The sequence below is a fragment of the Moschus berezovskii genome, chromosome 14 (assembly GCF_049115385.1).
Source record: "Moschus berezovskii isolate FMDL1 chromosome 14, NW_MosBer_1.0, whole genome shotgun sequence".
In the NCBI taxonomy this organism is placed as follows: Eukaryota; Metazoa; Chordata; class Mammalia; order Artiodactyla; family Moschidae; genus Moschus; species Moschus berezovskii.
In genome coordinates, this window is record NC_142473.1 from 50,233,672 (window position 1) to 50,256,651 (window position 22,980).

Consider the following 22,980-nt stretch of genomic DNA (forward strand, 5'->3'; position numbering starts at 1 on the left):
TTTTCTCTGATCCTTATTCTCCAATTAGAGTTTGTCTATTGTAGTGCAGTTCTAGTAATTTTAAAAGGATAGTAACAAATGCAAAAATGTGTATGAAAACACATTATGTGTCAGGCATTTCTTTGGGTGTATTGGATACACCCAGAGTTGGATAAGATAAAATGAAATAAGAGCTCAATAAGTGGTTTTAAAATGATTGCGTGGATACATGAATGAAAGAAATAAGAACTTCAGCTACTATATATCTCTTCACTGGGGAGATATTCTACTGCAAAATCAATCTGGGGCATGTTGTTCCTGACCCATGTTTATGGTAACTGTGGAATGGTTACCATGGAATCTCCTCTAAATGTGTAACTGATTAAAGTTTGGGTAAAAGAACCAAGCAGTTGTCAGCCAGTTTATTCAGATTAAGATTTCATGAGAACTTGAAGTGAACTCCAGAATTGACTTCTAGAGAAGATGAGCCACGGTGAGATGTAGTTAGAGGCAGCTAAGCTTATGGAGTACCAGCCTGCTGCTACTGCTACTGCTGCTAAGTCACTTCAGTTGTGTCCGACTCTGTGTGACCCCATAGACAGAAGCCCACCAGGCTCCCCCGTCCCTGGGATTCTCCAGGCAAGAACACTGGAGTGGGTTGCCATTTCCTTCTCCAATGTGTGAAAGTGAAAAGTGAAAGTGAAGTCGCTCAGTCGTGTCCGACTAGTAGCGACCCCACGGACTGCAGCCTACCAGGCTTATGGAGGTACCAGCCTAGAGTTGGTAAACTCCAGTTTCTAAAATTCTAATTCTATTTTACTTTCAGAAGAGATATTAATTGGGTAAATTGGGATCATTCAAAGGAAGATGATCCGAATGAATACAGGGTACCAAAGAATGTTAGGTAAAGGAATTTTAAAAGAACAAGTGGGTGATTGGCTGTGAGAAATGAATTTGGGTAGATAAAGAAATTGACTTCAGTGAGTTTTAGTATAGAAGGATAATGAAAATTATTCTAGGAGTAAAACTAGTGAGAGTTGGTTGAAAATATAGGAAAACTGAAGGAAGATCTTTCTAATAGTAAAAAGCTATATATGAAAGGGAATTATCCTAGAGCATAGGGAGCTAGCTATATCACTCTTGTTTAGACAGATGATGGACAATTAATAGAAATATAGAGTAGTTTAAGCCTCAGACATATGTTTGGATTAGATGACTGAATTCCCTTTTTACTCTAATAATCTGTGGTAGATAAAATTTGGGGTAATGAAATAAAAAATTTTCTGGAGCTTTCAGAAAAGAAAATCATGAGCTAGGAAGCAGTGTTACCTCTGGAACCTTTTTACAACTGGAATGCTCTGGGCTATGAATGATCCCAGTATTAAAGACTCTTCCAAACATGTTGATTGTTTTGATCAGACTATTCCTAGGTTTGTATGACTGGGACATCCAAACTTGAAATGTCTTTGATGTTAAAATAATGTATTCAACTCATATTAGATATTATCTCAGGATAATCCAGTTTAAACCTTGTAGATTCAACAGTGACTGTTTCAAACATGTCCATGTTAACTGAATTAACCAAAAGCGCCTTCAAAATAGCAGTTAATCCTTTTCATAATCAAGAAGTAACCTAACTTTTCATCCTTTTATTTCTTCCCTTTGTTTATAGGCACAGTTTCTGAAATGTGTCCCTTACTTTTATCCTTCTTCCTGAAATGAAATAATTCATAACTGCTGACTGTTTTCTTTTAAGGATGTTACCATGCCTGCAAAGGTCAAACCTAAAGGTCACCATCTCTGAGAAAAGGACTTCCTTCCAGCCAGTTTCCTGAGAGCTCCTTTGACATCCTTGTTTCTCAGGCTATAAATTATGGGATTCAACACTGGAGTCACCACTGTATAGAACACAGATATCATTTTATCCCGCTCTTTTATGGTCTTGGAATTTGGCCGCATGTAGGTGAATATTCCTGAGCCATAGAAGAGGACAACAGCAATGAGGTGGGAGCCACAGGTAGAGAAAGCCTTGAGCCGCCCCTCGCCAGCCTGCATCTGGATCACAGTGGAGATGATGTTCCAGTAGGAGACCAGGATCAGGTAGACAGGAGCTAGGAGGATGGCCACACCCATTGCAAAGATGGCCATTTCCGTTCTGGAAGTATCTGCTGAAGCCAGCTTCAGGAGGGCAGGGGGTTCACAAAAGTAGTGATTGATAATGTTCTGCCCTTGGTAAGGAAGTTGAAAAGTAAAGGTGGTATCTACCAGAGACACTACTGCACCGCTGGCCCAGGACCCTATGGCCAACTGGAGACACACTTGCTGGGTCATGACGGTGGAGTAGCGCAGGGGCTTGCAGACCGCCACCTAGCGGTCATAGGACGTCACTGCCAGCAGTGCACATTCTGTGCACCCAACCAGAAGGAAGACGACCACCTGTGCCATCAGTTCAGTTCAGTTCAGTCGCTCAGTCGTGTCCGACTCTCCGCGACCCCATGAATCACAGCACGCCAGGCCTCCCTGTCCATCACCAACTCCCGGAGTACACTCAAACTCATGTCCACAGAGTCGGTGATGCCATCCAGCCATCTCATTCTCCGTCGTCCCCTTCTCCTCCCGCCCTCAACCTTTCCCAGCATCAGAGTCTTTTCCAGTGAGTCAACTCGTCGCATGAGGTGGCCAAAGTATTTCAGTTTCAGCTTCAGCATCAGTCCCTCCAATGAACATCCAGGATTGATCTCCTTTAGAATGGACTGGTTGGATCTCCTTGCAGTATAAGGGACTCTCAAGAGTCTTCTCCAACACCACAGTTCAAAAGCATCGATTCTTCGGCGATCAGCTTTCTTCACAGTCCAACTCTCACATCCATACATGACCACGGGAAAAACCATTGCCTTGACTAGACGGACCTTGGTTGGCAGAGTAATGTCTCTGCTTTTTAATATACTATCAAGGTTGGTCATAACTTTCCTTCCAAGGAGCAAGCGTCTTTTAATTTCCTGGCTGCAATCAGCATCTGCAGTGATTTTGGAGCCCAAAAAAATAAAGTCTGACACTGTTACCCCATCTATTTCCCATGAAGTAATGGGCCCAGATGCCATGATCTTTGTTTTCTGAATGTTGAGCTTCAAGCCAACCTTTTCACTCTCCTCTTTCACTTTCATCAAGAGGCTTTTGAGTTCCTCTTCACTTTCTGCCATAAGGGTAGTGTCATCTGCATATCTGTGCCATACACCCCACAAAAGAGACAGTTTTACTCTTCACCAGGAAGTGGACCAACACTTGAGGGACAGTGCTAGCAGAGAAACAGAGGTCTGCAAAAGAGAGGTTTCTAAGAAAAAAGTACATGGGGGTGTGAAGTTGAGAATCCATGAAGATGAGAATGGTGATAAGCAGGTTTCCAAGCACAGTTAACAGATAAATGATGAGAAAAAGAATAAACAGCAGGATCTGGGTCTGTGAGTCCTGTGAAAGGCCAAGGAAGATAAATTCTGCCACAAAAGTGTGGTTTTCTTCTCCCACTGAGGTTTAGGCTTGTTTCCCTGTTTGGCACAAACAAAAATAACAAACTTTGGGTTTATGATATTGGGCTTCCTGGGTAGCTCAGTGGTAAAGAATCTGCCTGCCACGCAGGAGACACAGTTTCAATCCCTGGATGGGGAAGATCCCCTGGAGAAGGAAATGACAACCCACCCCAGTATTCTTGCCTGGGAAATCCCATGGACAGAAGGAGCCTGACAGGCTATAATCCATGAGGTTGCAAAGAGTTGGACTGACTTAAAACAACAACCTGTAGAAGAGGCTCATTTAAAGCTCAATTTAAAAACCTAATTGGATATTTCTTGCGACTTCACTTTCACTTTTCACTTTCATACATTGGAGAAGGAAATGGCAACCCACTCCAGTGTTCTTGCCTGGAGAATCCCAGGGACAGAGGAGCCTGGTGGGCTGCCGTCTATGGGGTCGCACAGAGTTGGACACGACTGAAGTGACTTAGCAGCAGCAGCAGCAGCAGCTTTGTGCTATCCAACTTGTTCTAATTGATACTAAGTAGAATATTTTATTCTTATTAGTTGGCTATAATTTAAATTCACTTTATTTTTTCCCCAAATCTCCATCCCCAGTACCACTTATTTACAGATAAAACATGATGTTGTTAAAACCTTCTTGGGTTTTGTATGTTCTGATATGAGGATATTAAAGTTCATGTGAACTTTACTAAATGGCTATACACAGATTATTAGGAAATGACTATGTATACTGTTAGGATTATCACCATGTGTAACAACTGTACCACTAACTGTTCAAAATATTACATGTTAAATTATAATATATGCTTGAAAACATGAAACAGTTTCAAGCATCAAATTTAATTTGACCTCTTAAAAAACAGCAAATTTTCTTGGGTTTAAAAATAAAGCCTTAGCATAACAACACTAAGGAAAATTCTGTTTGGATTAAAGAATAAAATAGTAAAAGTAAAACAACACAAAAAAGGAAAAATAGGTTATGAAATATGATTAAGATTAGACTTGAAAATCACAAAAGACTTCTAAGAAATCTTGAAGGAAAAGTGTAGAATTTACAACATAAATTGAAAGACTTCAGTGAGATAATAACATCATTAATAAAATTAAACTATAAACTGAGAAAAATATTTGAGGGAGATATCAGAAAAAACTTAAAATACTTTATTACATTATGATTCTATATAAAACACTATGAAAATTGTTGAGTCTAAGAAATAATGGGCCAAGGACATGAACAGACTATTTACAAAGAAAAAAATGCGAATACTAACTACAAGAAAAAAATTCAATATTATTATGACTAAGCACAATTACAACAATGAGAGATACAGCTTTTACCTGGGAAATTAGCTAAGGTTTTAATAGAAAAAATCACAACAAAAAATAATAACTAGTATTTTATTGAGCATTTAACACATATCAGGCATTACTTTAAGGGTTTTATTTGATAAAATTGTCCTGATAACATCTTGAAGTAGACAACTGTCTTATTTTGCAGATGAGAAAACTGAGGCAAAAAGAGGTTAAATCACCCAATTAATAAATGTCAGAATTCATTAGCTGTTTAACAAAAATGCAGAGAAAAAGGCATTTTTCTACAATGTAAGTAGGAAAGTTAATATAGTATTTCTGAGAAACAATTTTGTTAAATACATTAAATGACTCAAATACTTGTATGCTCTGACCCAGTTCTCAGTAGTATAAGGAAGAAACTGTTTTTTACCAGTCCTTTCTCCCCAGGAGGAGTAAAAATCTGATTTGTAACATGAAGATGTTGATTGCTCCATGTTTACTACTAGGTAGAGTTATTGTGCTTTAAAAGGCCATGCTAATTTCTGTTTTTTCTCTTCTTCCAAAGAGTGGACTGTTAAGGTCCCTTAATGGACCTTGAACAAGGTCATGCTTTAGAACTTCACTTGCTCTGTTCTCTCATTTTTGACTAGTTCCTTGGTGTACTATCATCACTTTGCCAGAAAGCAATACTATGATGCAATATGGATTTAAGGCATAAGGGAACTTTAAAGAACTTTAGACTAGACCATGTAGCCCAATCCATGCTCTTCAGAGCTCTGAACTTCAGTGGTATTAGGGACTAGCCTGATTAATAAAAAGTGGCATCTTACTTTTCATTAATTCATATTTCTTTTATAGAATTCTAAGGGGAGGAATGATTAGGAATAGAGTAGTATTAAGGCCTCCTAAGCCTAATATCTTCTAACACCCTCAAACATTATCCCAATTTCTAAATCTGACTCTAGGAGTCCATTCTAAATAAAGACTCTAAATTTCAGAAAATATTCACAAGAAAATACATTCTCATATCATATAGTGAAATAATGGTTAGAAACAGAAATTCAGACTAATGCAACGTAATAATGAGAGCCCAAAATAAACCCCCACATATATGGTTAATAAGGTGTCAAGAATATATAATGGGGAAAGGACAGTCTCTTCAATAAATGTTGTTGGGAAAACTGGATATATACACACCAAGGAATGAAATTGGACCCTTATCTCACATCATATAAAAATTAACTCGAAGACTTAACTCCTAGAAGAAAATATGGGGGGGAAACCTCTGCCAAAGTCTGCTGGATCATTGAAAAAGCAAGATAGTTCCAGAAAAACATCTATTTCTACTTTATTGACTATGCCAAAGCCTTTGATTATGGGGGATCACAACAAACTGTGGAGAATTCTGAAAGAGATGGGAATACCAGACCACCTGACCTGCCTCTTGATTAATCTGTATGCAGGTCAGGAAGCAGCAGTTAGAACTGGACATGGAACAACAGACTGGTTCCAAAGAGGAAAAGGAGTACGTCAAGGCTGTATGTTGTCACCCTGCTTATTTCACTTATATGCAGAGTACATCATGAGAAACGCTGGGCTTGATGAAGCATAAACTTGAATCAAGATTTCCGGGAGAAATATCAATAACCTCAGATATGCAGATGACACCACCCTTATAGCAGAAAGTGAAGAACTAAAAAGCCTCTTGATGAAAGTGAAAGAGGAGAGTGAAAAAGTTGGCTGAAAGCTCAACATTCAGAAAACTAAGATCATGGCATCCAGTCCCAATGCTTCATGGCAAATAGATGGGGAAACGGTGGCTGACTTTATTTTGGGGGGCTCCAAAATCACTGCAGATGGTGACTGCAGCCTTGTAATTAAAAGACGCTTACTCCTTGGAAGGAAAGTTATGACCAACCTAGATAGCATATTAGAAAGCAGAGATATTACTTTGCCAACAAAGGTCCGTCTAGTCAAAGCTAGGTTTTTCCAGTAGTCATGTATGGATGTGAGAGTTGGACTATAAAGAAAGCTGAGCACCGAAGAATTGATGCTTTTGAGCTGTGGTGTTGGAGAAGACTCTTAAGAGTTCCTTGGACTGCAAGGAGATCCAACCAGTCCATCCTAAAGGAGATCAGTCCTGAGTGTTCATTGGAAGGACTGAGGTTGAAGCTGAAACTCCAATATTTTGGCCACCTGATGCAAAGAGCTGGCTCATTTGAAAAGACCCTGATGTTGGGAAAGATTGAAGGCAGGAGGAGAAGGGGACGACAGAGAATGAGATGGCTGGATGGCATCACCGACTCAATGGACATGCGTCTGGGTAAACTCTGGGACTTAGTGATGGATAGGGAGGCCTGATATGCTGTGGTCCATGAGATTGCAAAGAGTCGGACATGACTGAGTGACTGAACTGGACTAATGATTCCTTGAATATGACAGTAAAAGTACAAGCAACAAAAGCCAAAGTAGAATGGTGAAACTACATCTTAGAAGCCTCTGCATTCCAAAGGAAACAGTTAACAAAATGAAAAGGTAACCTATGGAATGGGAGAAAATATTTGCAAACCATCTATCAGAAAAAAGTTTAATGTTTAAAGTATATAAGGAAATCATACACACAATGTCAGAAGAGCAAATAACACAATTAAAATATGGACTAAGGAACTGAATAGATGTTTTTCTAAGAAGACATACAAATGGCCAACAGGTACATGAAACAGTGCTCAACATTACTAATCAACGTAGAAATGTAAATCAAAACCACAATGATTACCTCATCCTTGTTAGGATGGCGATTATAAAAAACAAAACATATACAGTAAGTGTTGGTAAAAATGTAAAGAAAAGGAAACACTTCAACACTGTGAGAATGTAAATTGGTGCAGGTATTTTGGGAAACATCAAAGTTTCTCAAAAAACTGAAAACAGAACTATCTTATAATCCAGCAATTTTACTCCTGGGGATATATCCAAAGAAAATAAAAACACTAATTTGAAAAGATAAGTGCACCCTGATGATCATAGCAGCATTACTTATCAATATATAGAAGCAATCTTAATATCTATCAACACAGATGAATGGATAAAGAAGGTGCAGTATATACACACAAAGGAATATTACTCAGCCATAAAAATAATGAAATTCTGCCATTTGCAGCAAGATGGATGGACCTAGAAGGTATCATGTGAAATATGTTAGATAAAGACAAATACTGTATGACCTCACTTATATGTGGAATCCAAGAAATAAAACAAATGAAGGAATATAACAAAACAGAAATAGACTCACATCTAGACAACAAACTCGTGGTCGCTGAAAGGGAGAAAGACAAAGGGAGGGGCAGGACAGAAGTAGGAGATTAAGAGGAATCAAGTACTGTGTATAAAGTAAATAAGCTACATGGATATATTTTACAGCACAGAGAATATAGTCAACATTTTAAAGTAAGTTTAGAGTATAATCTGTATATAAAAATACTGAATCACTGTGTTGTACACCTGAAGCTAATATAATATCATAAAGCAAGTATACCTCAAAAAAATTGATAAAGAAAAATGTTGGATATACACACACTGGAACATTATTCACCCTTAAAAAGAAGGAAATCCTACTATTTGTGATGACATGCATAAACTGAGAAGACATTATGCTAAGTGAAATAAGCCAGACACGGGAGTACAAATACATAATATCGTTTATATGAGGAATATACAATAGTCAGACTCATAGAAGCAGAGAATTGTCAGTGGCTGTGGGGAAGAGGAAATGGGAAAGTATTAGTCAAATGATACGAAGTTTCAGTTAGACAAGATAAGTCCTAGAGATGTACTGTATAGCATAGTTCTTGTAGTTATTCAAAGAAATATTTCCTTTTCCAGTTATTTTTGAAATTCCACAGGGAATAACTTACCTGTTCTTAGCAGGCTCAAAGTCAAGTCTGTCATTTTCTTTTTTCCGTTCTCTTGTCTAGGTGTTATCTGAGTACCATTTCTTCTATACCCTACAAATAGTGATTACCAATAATGAAGACAATAACCTTCCATTGGTGTGAGAGAGAGAAAGAATATCCTCCAGGTGGTGCTACTGGGAAAGAATCTGCCTGCCAATGCAGGAGATGCAAGTTCGATCCCTGGGTGGGGAATATCCCCTGGAGTAGGAAATGGCAACCCATTCCAGTATTCTTGGCTGGAAAATTCCATGGGCAGAGCAGCCTGGTGCGTTACAAAACATGAGGTTGCAAAAGAGTCAGATACAACTGAGCAACTGAGCGTGCACACACACACACACATTCAAAATGTATAGAAAATATTGAACACAATTTTCCAAAATGTTGAGAGCAGTTTACTCCAGATACTGGAATTATAGGTGGCTTATTTTTCTTCTTTTCTAATACTGTGATGCTTTAAAGTTGTTCTTTAAAAGGCCATGTAGTTACAATATAGGAAAAAATATGAAAATAGGAAAATCTCAGTATTTAACTGAGGATGCTTTAAACTAAAGTCACTTTATTGCTTCTACTTTCAGGCTTGATAAAATAATTGGTATAGAACTAGTCATCTTGCTGGAAGCAAATATAAAACAAAATATAGGACAATCATTTTTCAGACTTTCGACAATAGCCAACTCAGAATATAATCCTGTATAAAAGATTAGAAAAGGTGAAAATAGATTGAAGCCACCCACTCTGTATTGGAGAGTGGGGCAAACAGATTTGAAGTATGTAGCATGTACATTTACCAAAGTCTCTCTGGAAGGTAATCTCAAAATATTACAAAATTCTAAAATAAGCTTATCTTTTTTTCTGAACAATGCTAATTTTAGGTCTTTATATTTTGCAAATCGTTATAGATATTCAAAATCCTTGTCTCAAATGATATTAACATATAGAATTGTTTCCAGAAAAAAAAAAAACAAAGTCTAACGATGGGTGATATATTAAATAAATTCTAGATTTACTATTTAATGTAATCAATACAGCACAGAGAATCAGGTAAGAGTAAAGATGTCTGAGTCACACAGATGTAGGTTGGATCCTTTTCCCCTTATTTATTAAGTCTGTATCCCTGGACTATTTAAATATCTCTTGCTTGCATGTGACGGTTTCCTAACGTAGAATGGACATAACACAAATTCACTGTATGATTATAAAGATTAAATAAATAACTTAATGGAAAATAGTTTCCTCAATGTCTGGCAACTACATTAAAGAAATGCCTGCCTACCGTTAGGGTGATGATGATGATGCAATAAACCATTAAAAGGTAAGTAGATCTATATTTTCCGTAGGAAGATGTCTAACGCTGTTGCATCAAATAAATAGGCTGCAAAATAACATGTGTGTGTATCTCAATGAATCCTTTAAAAATACCTTTATCACCTTGATAAACAACACACAACAAAACTAAGAATTCAGGTAGAAACTGTACAGTATATATGAAGAATGGTTATCTCTCTAAGGTAGGATTTGTACATTTAACATATGTTTGTGTATATATGTGGGTTGGGGAAGAATTTGGTTTAATCTCCAAGCAGAAAGAGAGAGTAATAAATGAGTGAAAAAAACAGCCAAATAAGATGGAATGTAGTATCGTTTATATCACAAGGAAAGTCAGGGAAAATTATTCTTTTACACTCTAAATTTTCACATAGCTTTGTCAAATTGACTAAATAATTCTCTTAAGTACAGATAGAAAATGAGGAAGCAAAAATGGAAGGGAAAAATATTAATGGGAATATAAGTTAGAAGAAAGTAGGGAGGAGAGGCTGAACATGGAGGACAGAAAGCCAGAGATGTGGAGAAAAGCAAAAGGAGGAAGGAGTTACAGGAGGAGATCTGTAAGTCTGGCTGTTTTCCCAAACAAAAAAGACAGGCAGTGAATCTTTTATACCTCTGAGGCCCCAAAAACATCATAACCAGTATGGTCTTTCCAGATATTGTCTCTTAGTGATTTAATCTTATGTACATACAACTGCAAACTTGGGATTGACTCCTTGTCATAGACAGATAACGATGCTATGCATACCTACTCAGTCAACTTCACAAGCAATATTTCACACAAACACACAGACAGCAACACATCACAGACAGACTCACATGAGCATTTTGTATTCTTATATACTCACTCTCAGAGCCCCCAAAGCTTTACCATAACAAAAGCAGTCACAGAGTAAGTATTGGGCCAACTGGATACTGACCAAGGCTGGGTCATATAGGAAGTCACCATGCCTGACTCGTATGAGAAGAATATTGGAATATGAGGTATATGTGTGATGGTCCAGCAGAGGAGGCTAGTGTCCTCCTCCAGACTGGAAGGACAGTGCTGACTGCAGCTTTCCTCCATCTGCTCTGACTCATTGAGGGGACTGGAAGCGGCAGTGCTAGCATTCCTAGAACAGCATATCATACAGTCCAGGTTCCTTCACATCTCCTACACCCAGAGCGTGTTCACAGACAAGAAACTATTGAAGGGCTTCTTCAGAGCAAGATTCCCAGTATCCTTCCAGCTCCCTGCCTATTCAAGAGGAGACGGTGGAAAAAATGCAAGCTGGGGGAACAGCAGAGGGCAGGGGAGAATCAAACAGAGTTATTTTTCAACGGCAAGAGGGAAGTCATGTGACATCTCTGGAAACAACCTCATCCCAGAAGGAGAAATTCTGGAAGAGGATTTGGGGCTGGGATTCTGGAGGAGAAGACTGGAAATAGAATTGTCTCTGGGAGTCTAGCAAGGAAAAAATTAATGGGTAAGAGGGTGACAGAGTTCATCTTTCCCAACACCATGCCCACAACCCAGTCTCCAACCTATATCGCAGAACTGTAGACCGAGGTCCATCAGAGACTTTCCTACTCTCACCTGAGAGCAGAGAGAAAATAGAAAAAGGCTGAGGAGTCACTGGTAAAGGAAATGAGGATCAAGTGCCAGAGGGAGTGATTCCTATAGCCTGCATAGCCATTCTTGAAGAACATCACCAGTTGTAGGTAGGCTTTTAAGCAATGTCTCTCAAGGTCTGCACTAGAGTCATCCTGTGAGTTTCTACCCAAGCTTCTCTGCCTTACTTAATTCAAGGTACAAATTCCAATTCTCTGTCTCAGTTCTCAACAGATGATTTTCCTTCCAGGGAATATTTAAAGGTGAGGTCCTGAAAGTGATGTAAATAGGGCAATCCCTGGAGTTCAAGAACCCTTAACCTTTTAAAGTTATTTTCTCAATACTTTCCACCCTTTGAGGCACCCTAGGGCATTTCATGTTATATTTGAAATCACAGACTAAAGCCTTCAAATCATAATCATCTCTCTTAAACCTTATAATTTTATTCAAATAATGTCAGCACGTACAGTCTCAAAGGTTCATAAGTCATCAAAAATTGTGTCTTCATTTGTATGATAATTAAATAGAAATGAAAATGAGCAGATACTGAATTATGCAGATGCCAGCTTTCTAACTGAGTTATGCAACTTGGCTGAAGGGCTTGCATTTTCATTTCAATTTGTGGTTGTTTAGGTGCTGTGTGATCACCTTAAGTGGTAGAGTTTAATTTGGTTAGTGCTGTCTGATATCACATGAGAACAGGGTGTGCTGTTATATTAAAATTTTATACTTTTATTGAACACAAAGTCAAAGCTTTTCTTTTGTGGAGAAAATTTACAATCAAAAGACAGTTTTGTAGAATGAAACTTTAGCTTTGTTTCTTAAACTATTAAGACTCGTTTGATTATGTGAAAATGGAACTACTGCTACAATTCTCTCAAGCTAAGGCTATGGTTTTTCCTGTGGTCATGTATGGATGTGAGAGTTGGACTGTGAAGAAAGCTGAGCGCCGAAGAATTGATGCTTTTGAACTGTGGTGCTGGAGAAGACTCTTGAGAGTCCCTTGGACTGCAAGGAGATCCAACCAGTCCATTCTAAAGAAGATCAATCCTGGGTGTTCATTGGAAGGACTGATGCTAAAGCTGAAACTCCAATACTTTGGCCACCTCATGTGAAGAGTTGACTCACTGGAAAAGACTGATGCTGGGAGGGACTGGGGGCAGGAGGAGAAGGGGACGACAGATAATGAGATAGCTAGATGGCATCACCGACTTGATAGAGGTGGGTCTGAGTGAACTCCGGGAGTTGGTGACCAACAGGGAGGCCTGGCGTGCTGTGATTCATGGGGTCTCAAGGAGTCAGACACGACTGAGCGACTGAACTGAACTGAATGAAAAAAATGTAAATATATCTAAATGAAGCACACGTATTATCTAAAGGTCAAGCAAAGCAAGATAAAAATGATGGAAGAATCTAGTTATCAAAGGAAGGTATAGGCATATAAGATTCAAGAGAATGTCCTGAAGCTGTTAGTTCTCCAGTCATAGTTCAAGTGGCAATTTAGCTTCAGCAAGACATCATCTGTCACATTAAGGAAATGCTATTGATTTGAATTCTATAGTTTTACTAGCTTTGTGGTTTGGCTTAGACATTATTGGTAGTTTAGTTGAGGTTTCACAGAACATATAAATGTAACTCATTAAAAAAAAATGGATTTTGTTTTGTGGTATCAATATGCTGTAATCTATTTAACTATATTCACGTTAATGAACTTCTGGGTTATTTCCAATCTTTAGATCAACACAGTGCTATGATGAATACTTTTGAATACATATCTTTGTGTCCTTTTCAAATATATTTGATGAGTGAGTTTCCTGAGGCTTAATTGCTGGGTCTAAAAGTATATTCCTTTAAAATATTAACAAATATTGTCAGTTGCATTAATTTAAACATCCATCAAAATTGCATTCAAGTTCCTATTTAGTTACATCTTTCCTTACAGTTGGTATTATCATGCTCTTCAATTTTGCTAATCCATTAGGGAAAAAACCCTAACTGTTATTTCATTATATAATCTTCAATTATATTTGAAGATGAGCATAATTTTATATGTTTATTCATCCTTTTCATTTCCTTTTCTGTAAAGAGACTATTTACTCATTTTCTCTTATTAGGTGTTCAACTTTCTTTCTGTTGTTAAGTCAGTAAGTACTTTCCGACTCTTTTGCAACCCCATGGACTATAGCCTGCCAAGCTCCTCTGTCCATGGGATTTCTCAGGCAAGAATACTGGAGAGGATTGCCATTTTCTTCTCCAGGGGATCTTCCTGACCCAGGGATCAAAACTGCATCTCCTGCGTAGGCAGGAGGATTCTTTACTGCTAAGCCACCAGGGAAACCCCAATTATCTTTAACTGCTTTGTAAGACCCTTGAATATTTTGAAAAATTGACTCTTCTATTTTCCCTCAGAAATAAGTATTTTTCCAGTTTGTTGGTTGACCTACTTTCTGGATTTTTATGTCACACATGTGTTTTTATAATTTAGCGAAATCAATCAGTCTTTAATATTTAAAAGGTCTCTATTTATATTTTAAATCATTATGCTTTTAAAAAATATTAATTTCTTTCTTCTAAGATTTTCATATTTTTGCTTACATTATATCTTGCTCCATCCAGAATTTATTTTGATGTAACGAGTGGAATACGGGCTTCTTAATTCTTTCCCCCAAAGGAATCTATCACAGAGTGGGAAAGAATATTTGCAAACAATAGGCTGATAAGGGTATTTAGAGCCTTATGCCTGTTTTCAGAGTCCTTCCATGTTGTCGCAAATATCAGTACTTAATTCCCTTCTGTGGTTATAACACATTTTGCTTCTTCAGTCCTCAGTTGGTGGACATTTGGGTTGTCTCTAACTTCAGGGTATTTTGACCAGTGCTGCTATGAATATTTATGCACAAGTATTTGTTTGAGTTCTTGTTTTCAGGTCTCTCGGTGTTTACCAAGAAGTGGAATTGCTGAGACGTATGGTAGTTCTATACTTGACTTATTGAGGACCTGCCAGACTTTTTCACAACAGCTGCACAAATTTACATTCCCAACAGCAAAGCATGAGGGTTCCAATTTCTCCACATCTTCACCAATCCTTGTTCTTATCTTCCTTCCTTTGTGTCTTTATTATTATTATAGTTATCCTAGTGGGTGTCAAGTGATATCTCATTGTGGTTTTAAATTCCATTTCCCAAATGCCTAATGGTGTTGAGCATTTTTCATATTCTTCTTAGCCATTTTCTTTGGAGACATGCCTTTTAAGTGCTTTGTGCATTTTTGCTTTATTTATTTAGTCCACTTTAAAATTAGGTTGTTTGTTTTTGTCTTAAGCTGAATGGGTTCTTTATACATTCTGGATACTAATGTATATAGTCATCAGCTATATTTTTTTGCAAATATTTTCTCCTATTCTATAGGTTGTCCTTTTCAGTTTCTTGGTTAAAATAGCACAAAGCTCTCCTAATTGGATTCCAGTTGTCTTTTTCTTGATTAAATGTGCAACTGTTTATTGTAAGCTTTTGGTATTTTCCAGAGTCCAGATAAAAATTTTTTTTGACAGTATTTGCCTTTTTTTCTTTTATATTTCTTTTGGCGGAATGGCCCTTTGGGATCCTCTATTTTACTGTTTCACTCTTAAAAATAATTTTGGACAGAACTTTGACTATCTTAGTAATCTTTATAAAGAACCAGTTTGGTATTTTGATAATCTTATCATGTTTATATTTTGTTGTCTATTTCATTGATCTCCTCTTTTGAATTTGGATTTGCTCTGCCACTTCACACCTCTGCCCCCAGCAGCTTTAATTAAATACATCACTTTATTTTTCTCTCCTGTCTCTCTCCTCTCTCTTTCACCTCTCTTTTAATGAGGTGTTACTTACACACAGTAATGTGAACCAATCTTAAGTATAGTTCAAGAAGTTTTTACGTATGTGTTCACCTACATAACCATTATGTAGGTCAGAATGTAGAACATGCACAGCATATCAAAATGCACCTAGTCAACACTCCTTCAACAGTAACCATTATTTGGAATTCTAAAAGCAAAGGTTAGGTTTTCCTGTTCTTGTGCTTCAAATAAATGGAACCATGCAGTACATACTTCTTTGTATGCCTGGCTTCTTTTACTGAACATCATGCTGTGAGTTTCATCTGTGTGGTTGTATATAGCAGTTGTTCTTTCTTTTAAAATTATTTAATAGTATTCCAGTGCTTGACTGTACCACAGTATATCTTTTCTTTTGTCTATGGAAATTTATATTGTTTCCACCTGTGACTATTATGAATAGAGTTATGACATCCATATAAATATCTCGTGATAAATATAAACATGCATCTCTATATGGTACATATTCAGGAAAAAATTTACTAGGTTGTTGGAGGGAAGACATGTGCTTAGGTTAGTTTTCAAAGATACTTCCAAACGGACTTTTTAAATTCATTGTACCAATTTATGCTCCCATCAGCAATAAAAATTTTACCACATCCTCAGTCATGTTATGGATTTTTATTAAGGGCTAGTGGTATTTCACTATGGTTTAAATTTATATACTCTGTGTCTAATTATGCTGTTCATGTGCTTATGAACTATTTTCTATATTGCAAGCACATATTCAAGTCTTTTACCCGTTTTAAAAACTGGAATTTTCTGACTTTTATAATCAATTTGTAGAAGTTCTTTATATATTCTGGGCATCATGTCTATAGCTTACCATGAAATTATTAAAATGCTGTATGTGTAAATAAAGAAAGTATTATTAAATGTTAACAATTAAAGGATCTAGTTATTTTTGGAGGCATACTACATTTGCATTCTGCAAATTATAAAATTCCTCAAAATCATACACAGACTATGATAGACCTGGGGCTGCAACCTGATAAGTTTTCCTCCAGAAAACAATACTTAATTGCAAAATACAACACTTCTCCAAAGAAAAGACATGTTAGAAGAACTGGTAATGTGGCTTGTAAATAGAGATGTGGGTGCTTACTAAATGTTATTTTCTGTCCTCCTTATGAGGAATGCAGCTCAGGATCCACCCTAATGGTTCAAATTCTCCTGAGCACTTCAGCCTCTCCAGAGGCTGCTCCTGGTATCCCGGTGTTTAACTCATTTAAAAGGAACTACTGTTGCACAATATGCCCCCAGATCAATAAGAACTTTGGATAGAGCAGGAGGACACAAGGAGATGTGGGGATTCCCTTTCCTGCTTTGTCCTTGATCTTGACTTCAGAGATTTTACTGAGCAATTTAACTTGATAACAAAATACCCCAGTCTCTGCTCTTCTAATTCTGCAAGAAATACACCTGCAGGAATTTTCCCCTCAACAGTGAGATGTTTTTACTGGCTTTAACATTCTAACATGATCATTTTTTCTCCACTGGATGAGAAAATGCTGATATGATTGTTAGAGGGAGGAAAAGAGAAGGTGTGAATTGAACAGAGGGGATAACTTGGCATATATTGGGAGTGAACTGATATAAATCTCTTCATAGATTCGATTTTTAAAATTCAACTATTAATAATTTTGTCCCAACAGTATGATTCTTACTGCTAAATCTTCTGGCATAGATCTAGGCAAGGTTTTTTCCACACTAAATTTAACTTATCAAACCACAATTACAATGTCAAATTCTTTGTGACGAGATTAAATGTGGGTTAGATGTGTTCTCACCTGACGGAAACATAAGCAGAACTTCCACGGGGATTCTTACACTTCTCATGCTTCTGTTGAGCTGGGCTTGGAAGACAGTAAATAGGTATGGGAAATAGGGACTAGGTGATTCTGAGCCCAAAAGATCTTGGGCTCAGAAAATAAATGTAGTATTTTTTGTTGCTGTTGGTTCCTATAGATTTCCTCAGTATCCTCTTCCTAAAAGAAATGTCAGATTAGACAATGGCTGGCTCTGTGACCCTATTGTCCTGTTCCACATCCAGTAACACATGTCATTTTTAGAGAAATGAACTTATAATCTTATGTTGAATCTGAGGAAAAGGCACAATAATACAAGAGAAAGATTGACAATAAACATCATTTTCTTACAAAGGCTTCCTGACCCTAGGGGGAGATTTGCAGTCACCTGGGGGAACATTTTCTTCTCTATGCTTGTATGGGAGAATAATATGCTTTTAAAAACAAATCAAGAAAGGTCAGAATGTAACCCTCTAATGCTGCACTCCCAGGGTCCATGAGAGCTGCTACCATTTGACAGTTCACACGCATCTCTGACTCACATTGACCTCTTTGTCTCCTGCTACTTTGGCTCAGGTCAAATCAATTCAAAAAAGGTGCGTTAATTATTTCTGTACCAGGATTTATCTTATTTACTGTAAATAAGGATAATTCAGTTGAGGTCCCTGCCTTCGAACATCTTACAGTCTCAGAGAAAGAAAATAATTTCAATATAATTCATTAAGAGTTATGATGCTATAGGTACACTTATGTATCTGGGATAGACTAGATGTTTGAGAATGTGTGTATTTGTGTGTGTGCCTATGTCTGTTTTGTTGGGAGTGGCTGGGAGTGGGGGGTGGGGAAAATGTGTGGGTCAGTAAAGAAAATGTTCCAAAATAATATTTTTTCCCAAACGGGATCTTGAAAAATCTATAGCAGATGAAGAAGGCACAGAAATTACCAATATCCTGTAACTGCCCATTCAATAAGTTAACCACTGATTGTAGGCATCACTGAACTCTGCAACAAGTGTTTAGTTCTATGCTCTCTACTTCTTTGCATCAAAACAGATATTTGCTTACCATTTAATTTTCCCTGAGGTCTAGTCACATGATTGATACAGTTGCACTAATTTCTATTCTGGGAAGGATGTGTGGCAAGGAAATAAGTTAAGTCTAAAGGACCTCATGTCACGAGTTGACTCACTGGAAAATCGCTCTGATGCTGGGAGCGATTGGGGGTAGGAGGAGACGGGGACGACAGAGAATGAGGTGGCTGGATGGCATCACCGACTCGATGGACATGGGTTTGAGTGAACTCTTGGGGGTCGCTAAGAGTCGGACACGACTGAGCGACTGAACTGAACTGAACTGAAAGGACCCACTCCAGTACTCTTGCCTGGAAAATCCCATGGACGGAGGAGCCTGGTAGGCTGCAGTCCATGAGGTCACTAAGAGTCGGACACGACTGAACAAATTCACTTTCACTTTTCACTTTGATGCATTGGAGAAGGAAATGGCAACCCACTCCAGTGTTCTTGACTGGAGAATCCCAGGGACGGGGGAGCCTGGTAGGAGGCCGTCTATGGGGTCACACAGGGTCAGACACGACTGAAGTGACTTAGCAGCAGCAGAAAGGACCCAAACTGAACTATATCCTGGAGACTATGAACCTATGAAGTAATAACTTCCACTAAATGGGTGACAATTCTAAAAGTATCTATCTTAACATAGCTTGTGTTCTCAAAATTTATTTTTATGTCAGCTGTTTTTACAACAGACTATATTTCCCTTTAGAAGCAATTCTATATCAGTTTGATGTAAGTAATTGTTAGGTGATACAGACTCACTTGGCCCAGTACATTCATTCATTAAACCACGATATGCTGTGAATCTATGTTGTTCTAGGGACGACTATGATACTAAGGATGAAACATGACTATAATTTGGTCCCTCCTATCTTACGGCCTCTGGATTTGGGTTTTCTATCTGTATCCCCTTTACTAAGCATGTAATTGGCCAATAATATTTGCTCAGAAATCAGGTAATTGAATATTGCAAAAGTGTTGAATGCTCAAGGAAAACAATGTAATCTCTGTGTAGTGGGCTTACCTGTTAATAGACTACGCTGAGCAAAAATCAATGAAGTTTAAAAATGCAGTGTGTCCTGGGTATATGGCAGAAAAAATAGCTAGAGAAATGACTTGGGTTCAGATAAGGAAGCCATAAATGACCATCAAGCAGAGATGAGATTGTTCTTATTAATGTTTTATTTGTTCACTTATTATTTCAATGTTGAATTGAAATCTTTCATCATATTGACCCATCTAGAACCATCCAGAAACCTAAGCCTCCATTATCTGATAACGTAGAATGTAATTATGACTTTTTGAGAAAACTCCTGGGAATTCCTTTAGCCCACAACTTCCTAACTTGAAATTCTTCAATTCCATGAGGGTTCTTCAATTTAGATATAAATGCTACTTCTTTGTTTTTACTTTACCTGAAATTTCTTTCTTGTTTGGATGTAGCAGTATCCATAGCCTTATCACCAACAGAAATTAGAAGTATTTTAAAATAATATTGCAGTTGTTGAAGTTACCTCAAAATCTTATTTAAGCTCATCATTTTGAAACTAAGGTGATTATTAGATCTGCCTAAGTTTTAACGTGTTAAAGAGCCACACGTATTATTATATCACATAGTTTTGTGGTTTTTTTTTTAAAAACCACTTTGGTAACTGTTTCGTTGGTAATCTTATGCATTCTATTTGATGTATGTATTTTTAAATTTATTTTTAATGTGATATATTTTTAAAAATACTTTGAATCACCTTTACCAAACACATAAAGGACTGGTAGCCCAAAACTTGCATAGGGTTCTAAACTTTAGTCTTAAGTAAATTTCTTTCCTTTCTTTTTTGCAACAGCTCCACAAAAAAAATTATTATTGTTCCCACACTATTGCAAGTCTCTCTAGGCTTTATAAAGAACTCGACTAAAAACTATGTGGTCAAATTATTTTTATTTACTTTATGAAACATAATTTATTGAATAAAGTTCTATGCTATGTCTTTTAAAGAACACAAAAATGAAAAAGCCATAGACATAGTTATCAAAGGAGTTTTTAGTCTCTGAGAAGAGTAGACAGAAAATGCAAGACAGATGATAATGCAATAATAAGCGAGAGATTATGGGCTGGAAGTGGTGGATTAGAGCTGTTTAGTCTGAACAAAACCAGACAGGGTGCTGGCTTAAAATGGAAATTATGTTATAATGGTGTTTTGGAAGTTCACTGATGGCTAAGATTTATATTCAGGAGCTTCAGTTGAAGTGGGGGACAGGACTGTCATAAGGATTATAACACACTGTGCAGAGTTATCTCTTGGTTTCTTAGCTCTTTCAAAATAGGTTATTTTGTCCAAGAAAAAACATCAATTCTACAAGGTACTTTGGTTCTTTTACTTATACCTTGGTGAGTGACTGGTTTGTTTTTTTTTTTTTTTCCAGGGGAGAAACAATAGGAAGATTTGTATGTTTGAAAAACTAAAAAAAAAAAATCTATACCATCATGAGATGGGGGAGGTGTCACAAGAGCAAAATAAGACTCAAATGTTTTTGCTGATAATAAAGAGAAATTAAATTTCATGACTTTACAGGTGAATTCAATCTATTGTTTTTATCATTAGAAGTATGATGTTTGGGTAGAGAAGATGATGAAGATGATTCTTTTGATCTACAATATGCTTGTCAGATGACACTAGAAATGAATGTACCATCTTATGAAGTATTAAGTTTTGCAACATTGAAAACATTCCAAAAAAGCAGTATAGTCATCTTCTAACAGCCTAATAAAGGAAATTCTTAAAATGGTTGGTATGATTGGGGGCAATTTCTAAGCCTTCCAGTTCTGAATTTTACAATCTTATAGGCTATACCCACCTATATATGCTGTACAGTGACTTCACACTGATAAAACTATGAGACAGACAAATCAGACACAGGTGACAGAATTCCTCCTTCTGGGACTCTCTGATGACCAACACACCCAGCAGCTACTTTTCACCTTATTCCTGGGTGTCTACCTGGCCACTGTGCTTGGAAATCTGCTTCTCGTGTTCCTTATTCAGGCTGACTCTCAGCTTCACACACCCATGTATTTTTTTCTCTGCAATTTATCTCTGGCTGACCTCTGTTTCTCTACCAACATCGTTCCTCAAGCCCTAGTCCACCTACTATCCAGAAAGAAAGTGATTTCATTCACACGTTGTGCAGCTCAGCTTCTACTCTTCCTCATTTTTGGGTGTACACAGTGTGCCCTTTTGGCAGTGATGTCCTATGATCGCTATGTGGCTGTCTGCAACCCTCTGCATTACCCTAGCACCATGACTTGGAGGGTGTGCATCCAGCTGGCTGTAGGATCATGGACCAGTGGCATTCTGGTGTCTGTGGTGGACACCACCTTCACACTAAGACTGCCCTACCAAGGCAGCAACAGTATTTCTCATTTCTTTTGTGAGGCCCCTGCAATTTTGATCCTGGCATCCACAGACACACACACTTCAGAGATGGCCATTTTCCTCATGGGGGTTGTGATTCTCCTCATACCGGTTTCTCTAATCCTGGTGTCCTATGGCCGCATCTTAGTGACTGTGGTCAGGATGAGGTCAGCTGAGGGCAAGCTCAAGGCATTCTCAACCTGTGGCTCCCATCTCGTGGTGGTCATCCTTTTTTATGGGTCAGCAATTGTCACCTACATGACACCCAAGTCTTACAAAGAACAGGAAAAGCTGGTGTCTGTGTTCTATGCAGTGGTGACCCCCGTGCTTAATCCCCTCATCTACAGCCTGAGGAACAAGGATGTGAAGGGAGCTCTGAGGAAAGTAGCCACAAGGAACTTCCCACACAGGTTTGGAGTTTTCCACTGACACCGAGAATCTCCTGGTTGTCTACTTCTAAGACTGGCTGAGTAGGTGCCTATGCAAGACTGGAATATGCTAACTTTCATCCTTGGTACTTGTCTTTGGACCCACACTCCATCCTTTATCCAGCACTCCCTTTGTAGAAGAAGAAAGATAATAATTAATGGAGTATTAGGAAGGATGCTCTGCTGCCTTCTGCTTGGTCTTTTAAAAAAATCACCTGAGAAACGCTCCCATTTTATATCAATAAATATATGAATGAATTATCAATAAATTCTTATGAATACTTTACATAAAGCTAAGGCGCCCATGTCCCAAGTTTGCTCTTTGCCAAGAGTCTAGAACTGAACTATGTTCACTGACAAAGTCATAAAGGGGCAGAAAAATTTGTTGAAGGATATGCAAGCTTAAGAAGGACAGTTGATTCCATCCAATCATAATAATATTACCCCCAAAAAAATCTAGAAACAAAAAATCTTTGGATTATTCATAGTAGTTTCCCATAATCTGTCCACATCTACTTAACTTGGGATTCTTTTACAACCTTTCTATCAAGCAACTCCCATATCCAAGGTGGATAGTTTGAGATTAAGGCAGTTTTCCATGTAGTGAATTAGTTTTCCCCATATGAGGCACAGACCAATTATGGTAGCAGAGGAAGTCCTCAAATCATACCCTTCTAAACATGGGTACTTTACAAGTAAATGGAGGATTTAAAGTA

The 22,980-nt window shown here is 37.7% G+C and overlaps 2 protein-coding genes across 2 annotated transcripts; one reads left to right on the top strand and one right to left on the bottom strand.

Moving 5' to 3' along the window:
* Positions 1–1,770: 1,770 nt before the first annotated feature.
* On the bottom strand, positions 1,771–8,750 carry OR2D3 (olfactory receptor family 2 subfamily D member 3). Its single transcript, XM_055422392.2, is given in 3 exon segments — positions 1,771–2,414; positions 3,201–3,500; positions 8,717–8,750. Coding segments are annotated over 3 exon segments (978 nt in total).
* A 12,567-nt stretch (positions 8,751–21,317) lies between these two features.
* On the top strand, positions 21,318–22,265 carry OR2D2 (olfactory receptor family 2 subfamily D member 2). The gene has a single exon (XM_055423467.2). The coding sequence runs from the start codon at positions 21,318–21,320 to the stop codon at positions 22,263–22,265; it is 948 nt and encodes a 315-aa protein (XP_055279442.2).
* The last annotated feature ends 715 nt before the right edge of the window (positions 22,266–22,980 follow it).

Excerpts from the sequence above, each read along its gene's own strand:
- OR2D2 (XM_055423467.2), top strand. The coding sequence starts at position 21,318 with ATGAGACAGACAAATCAGACACAGGTGACAGAATTCCTCCTTCTGGGA.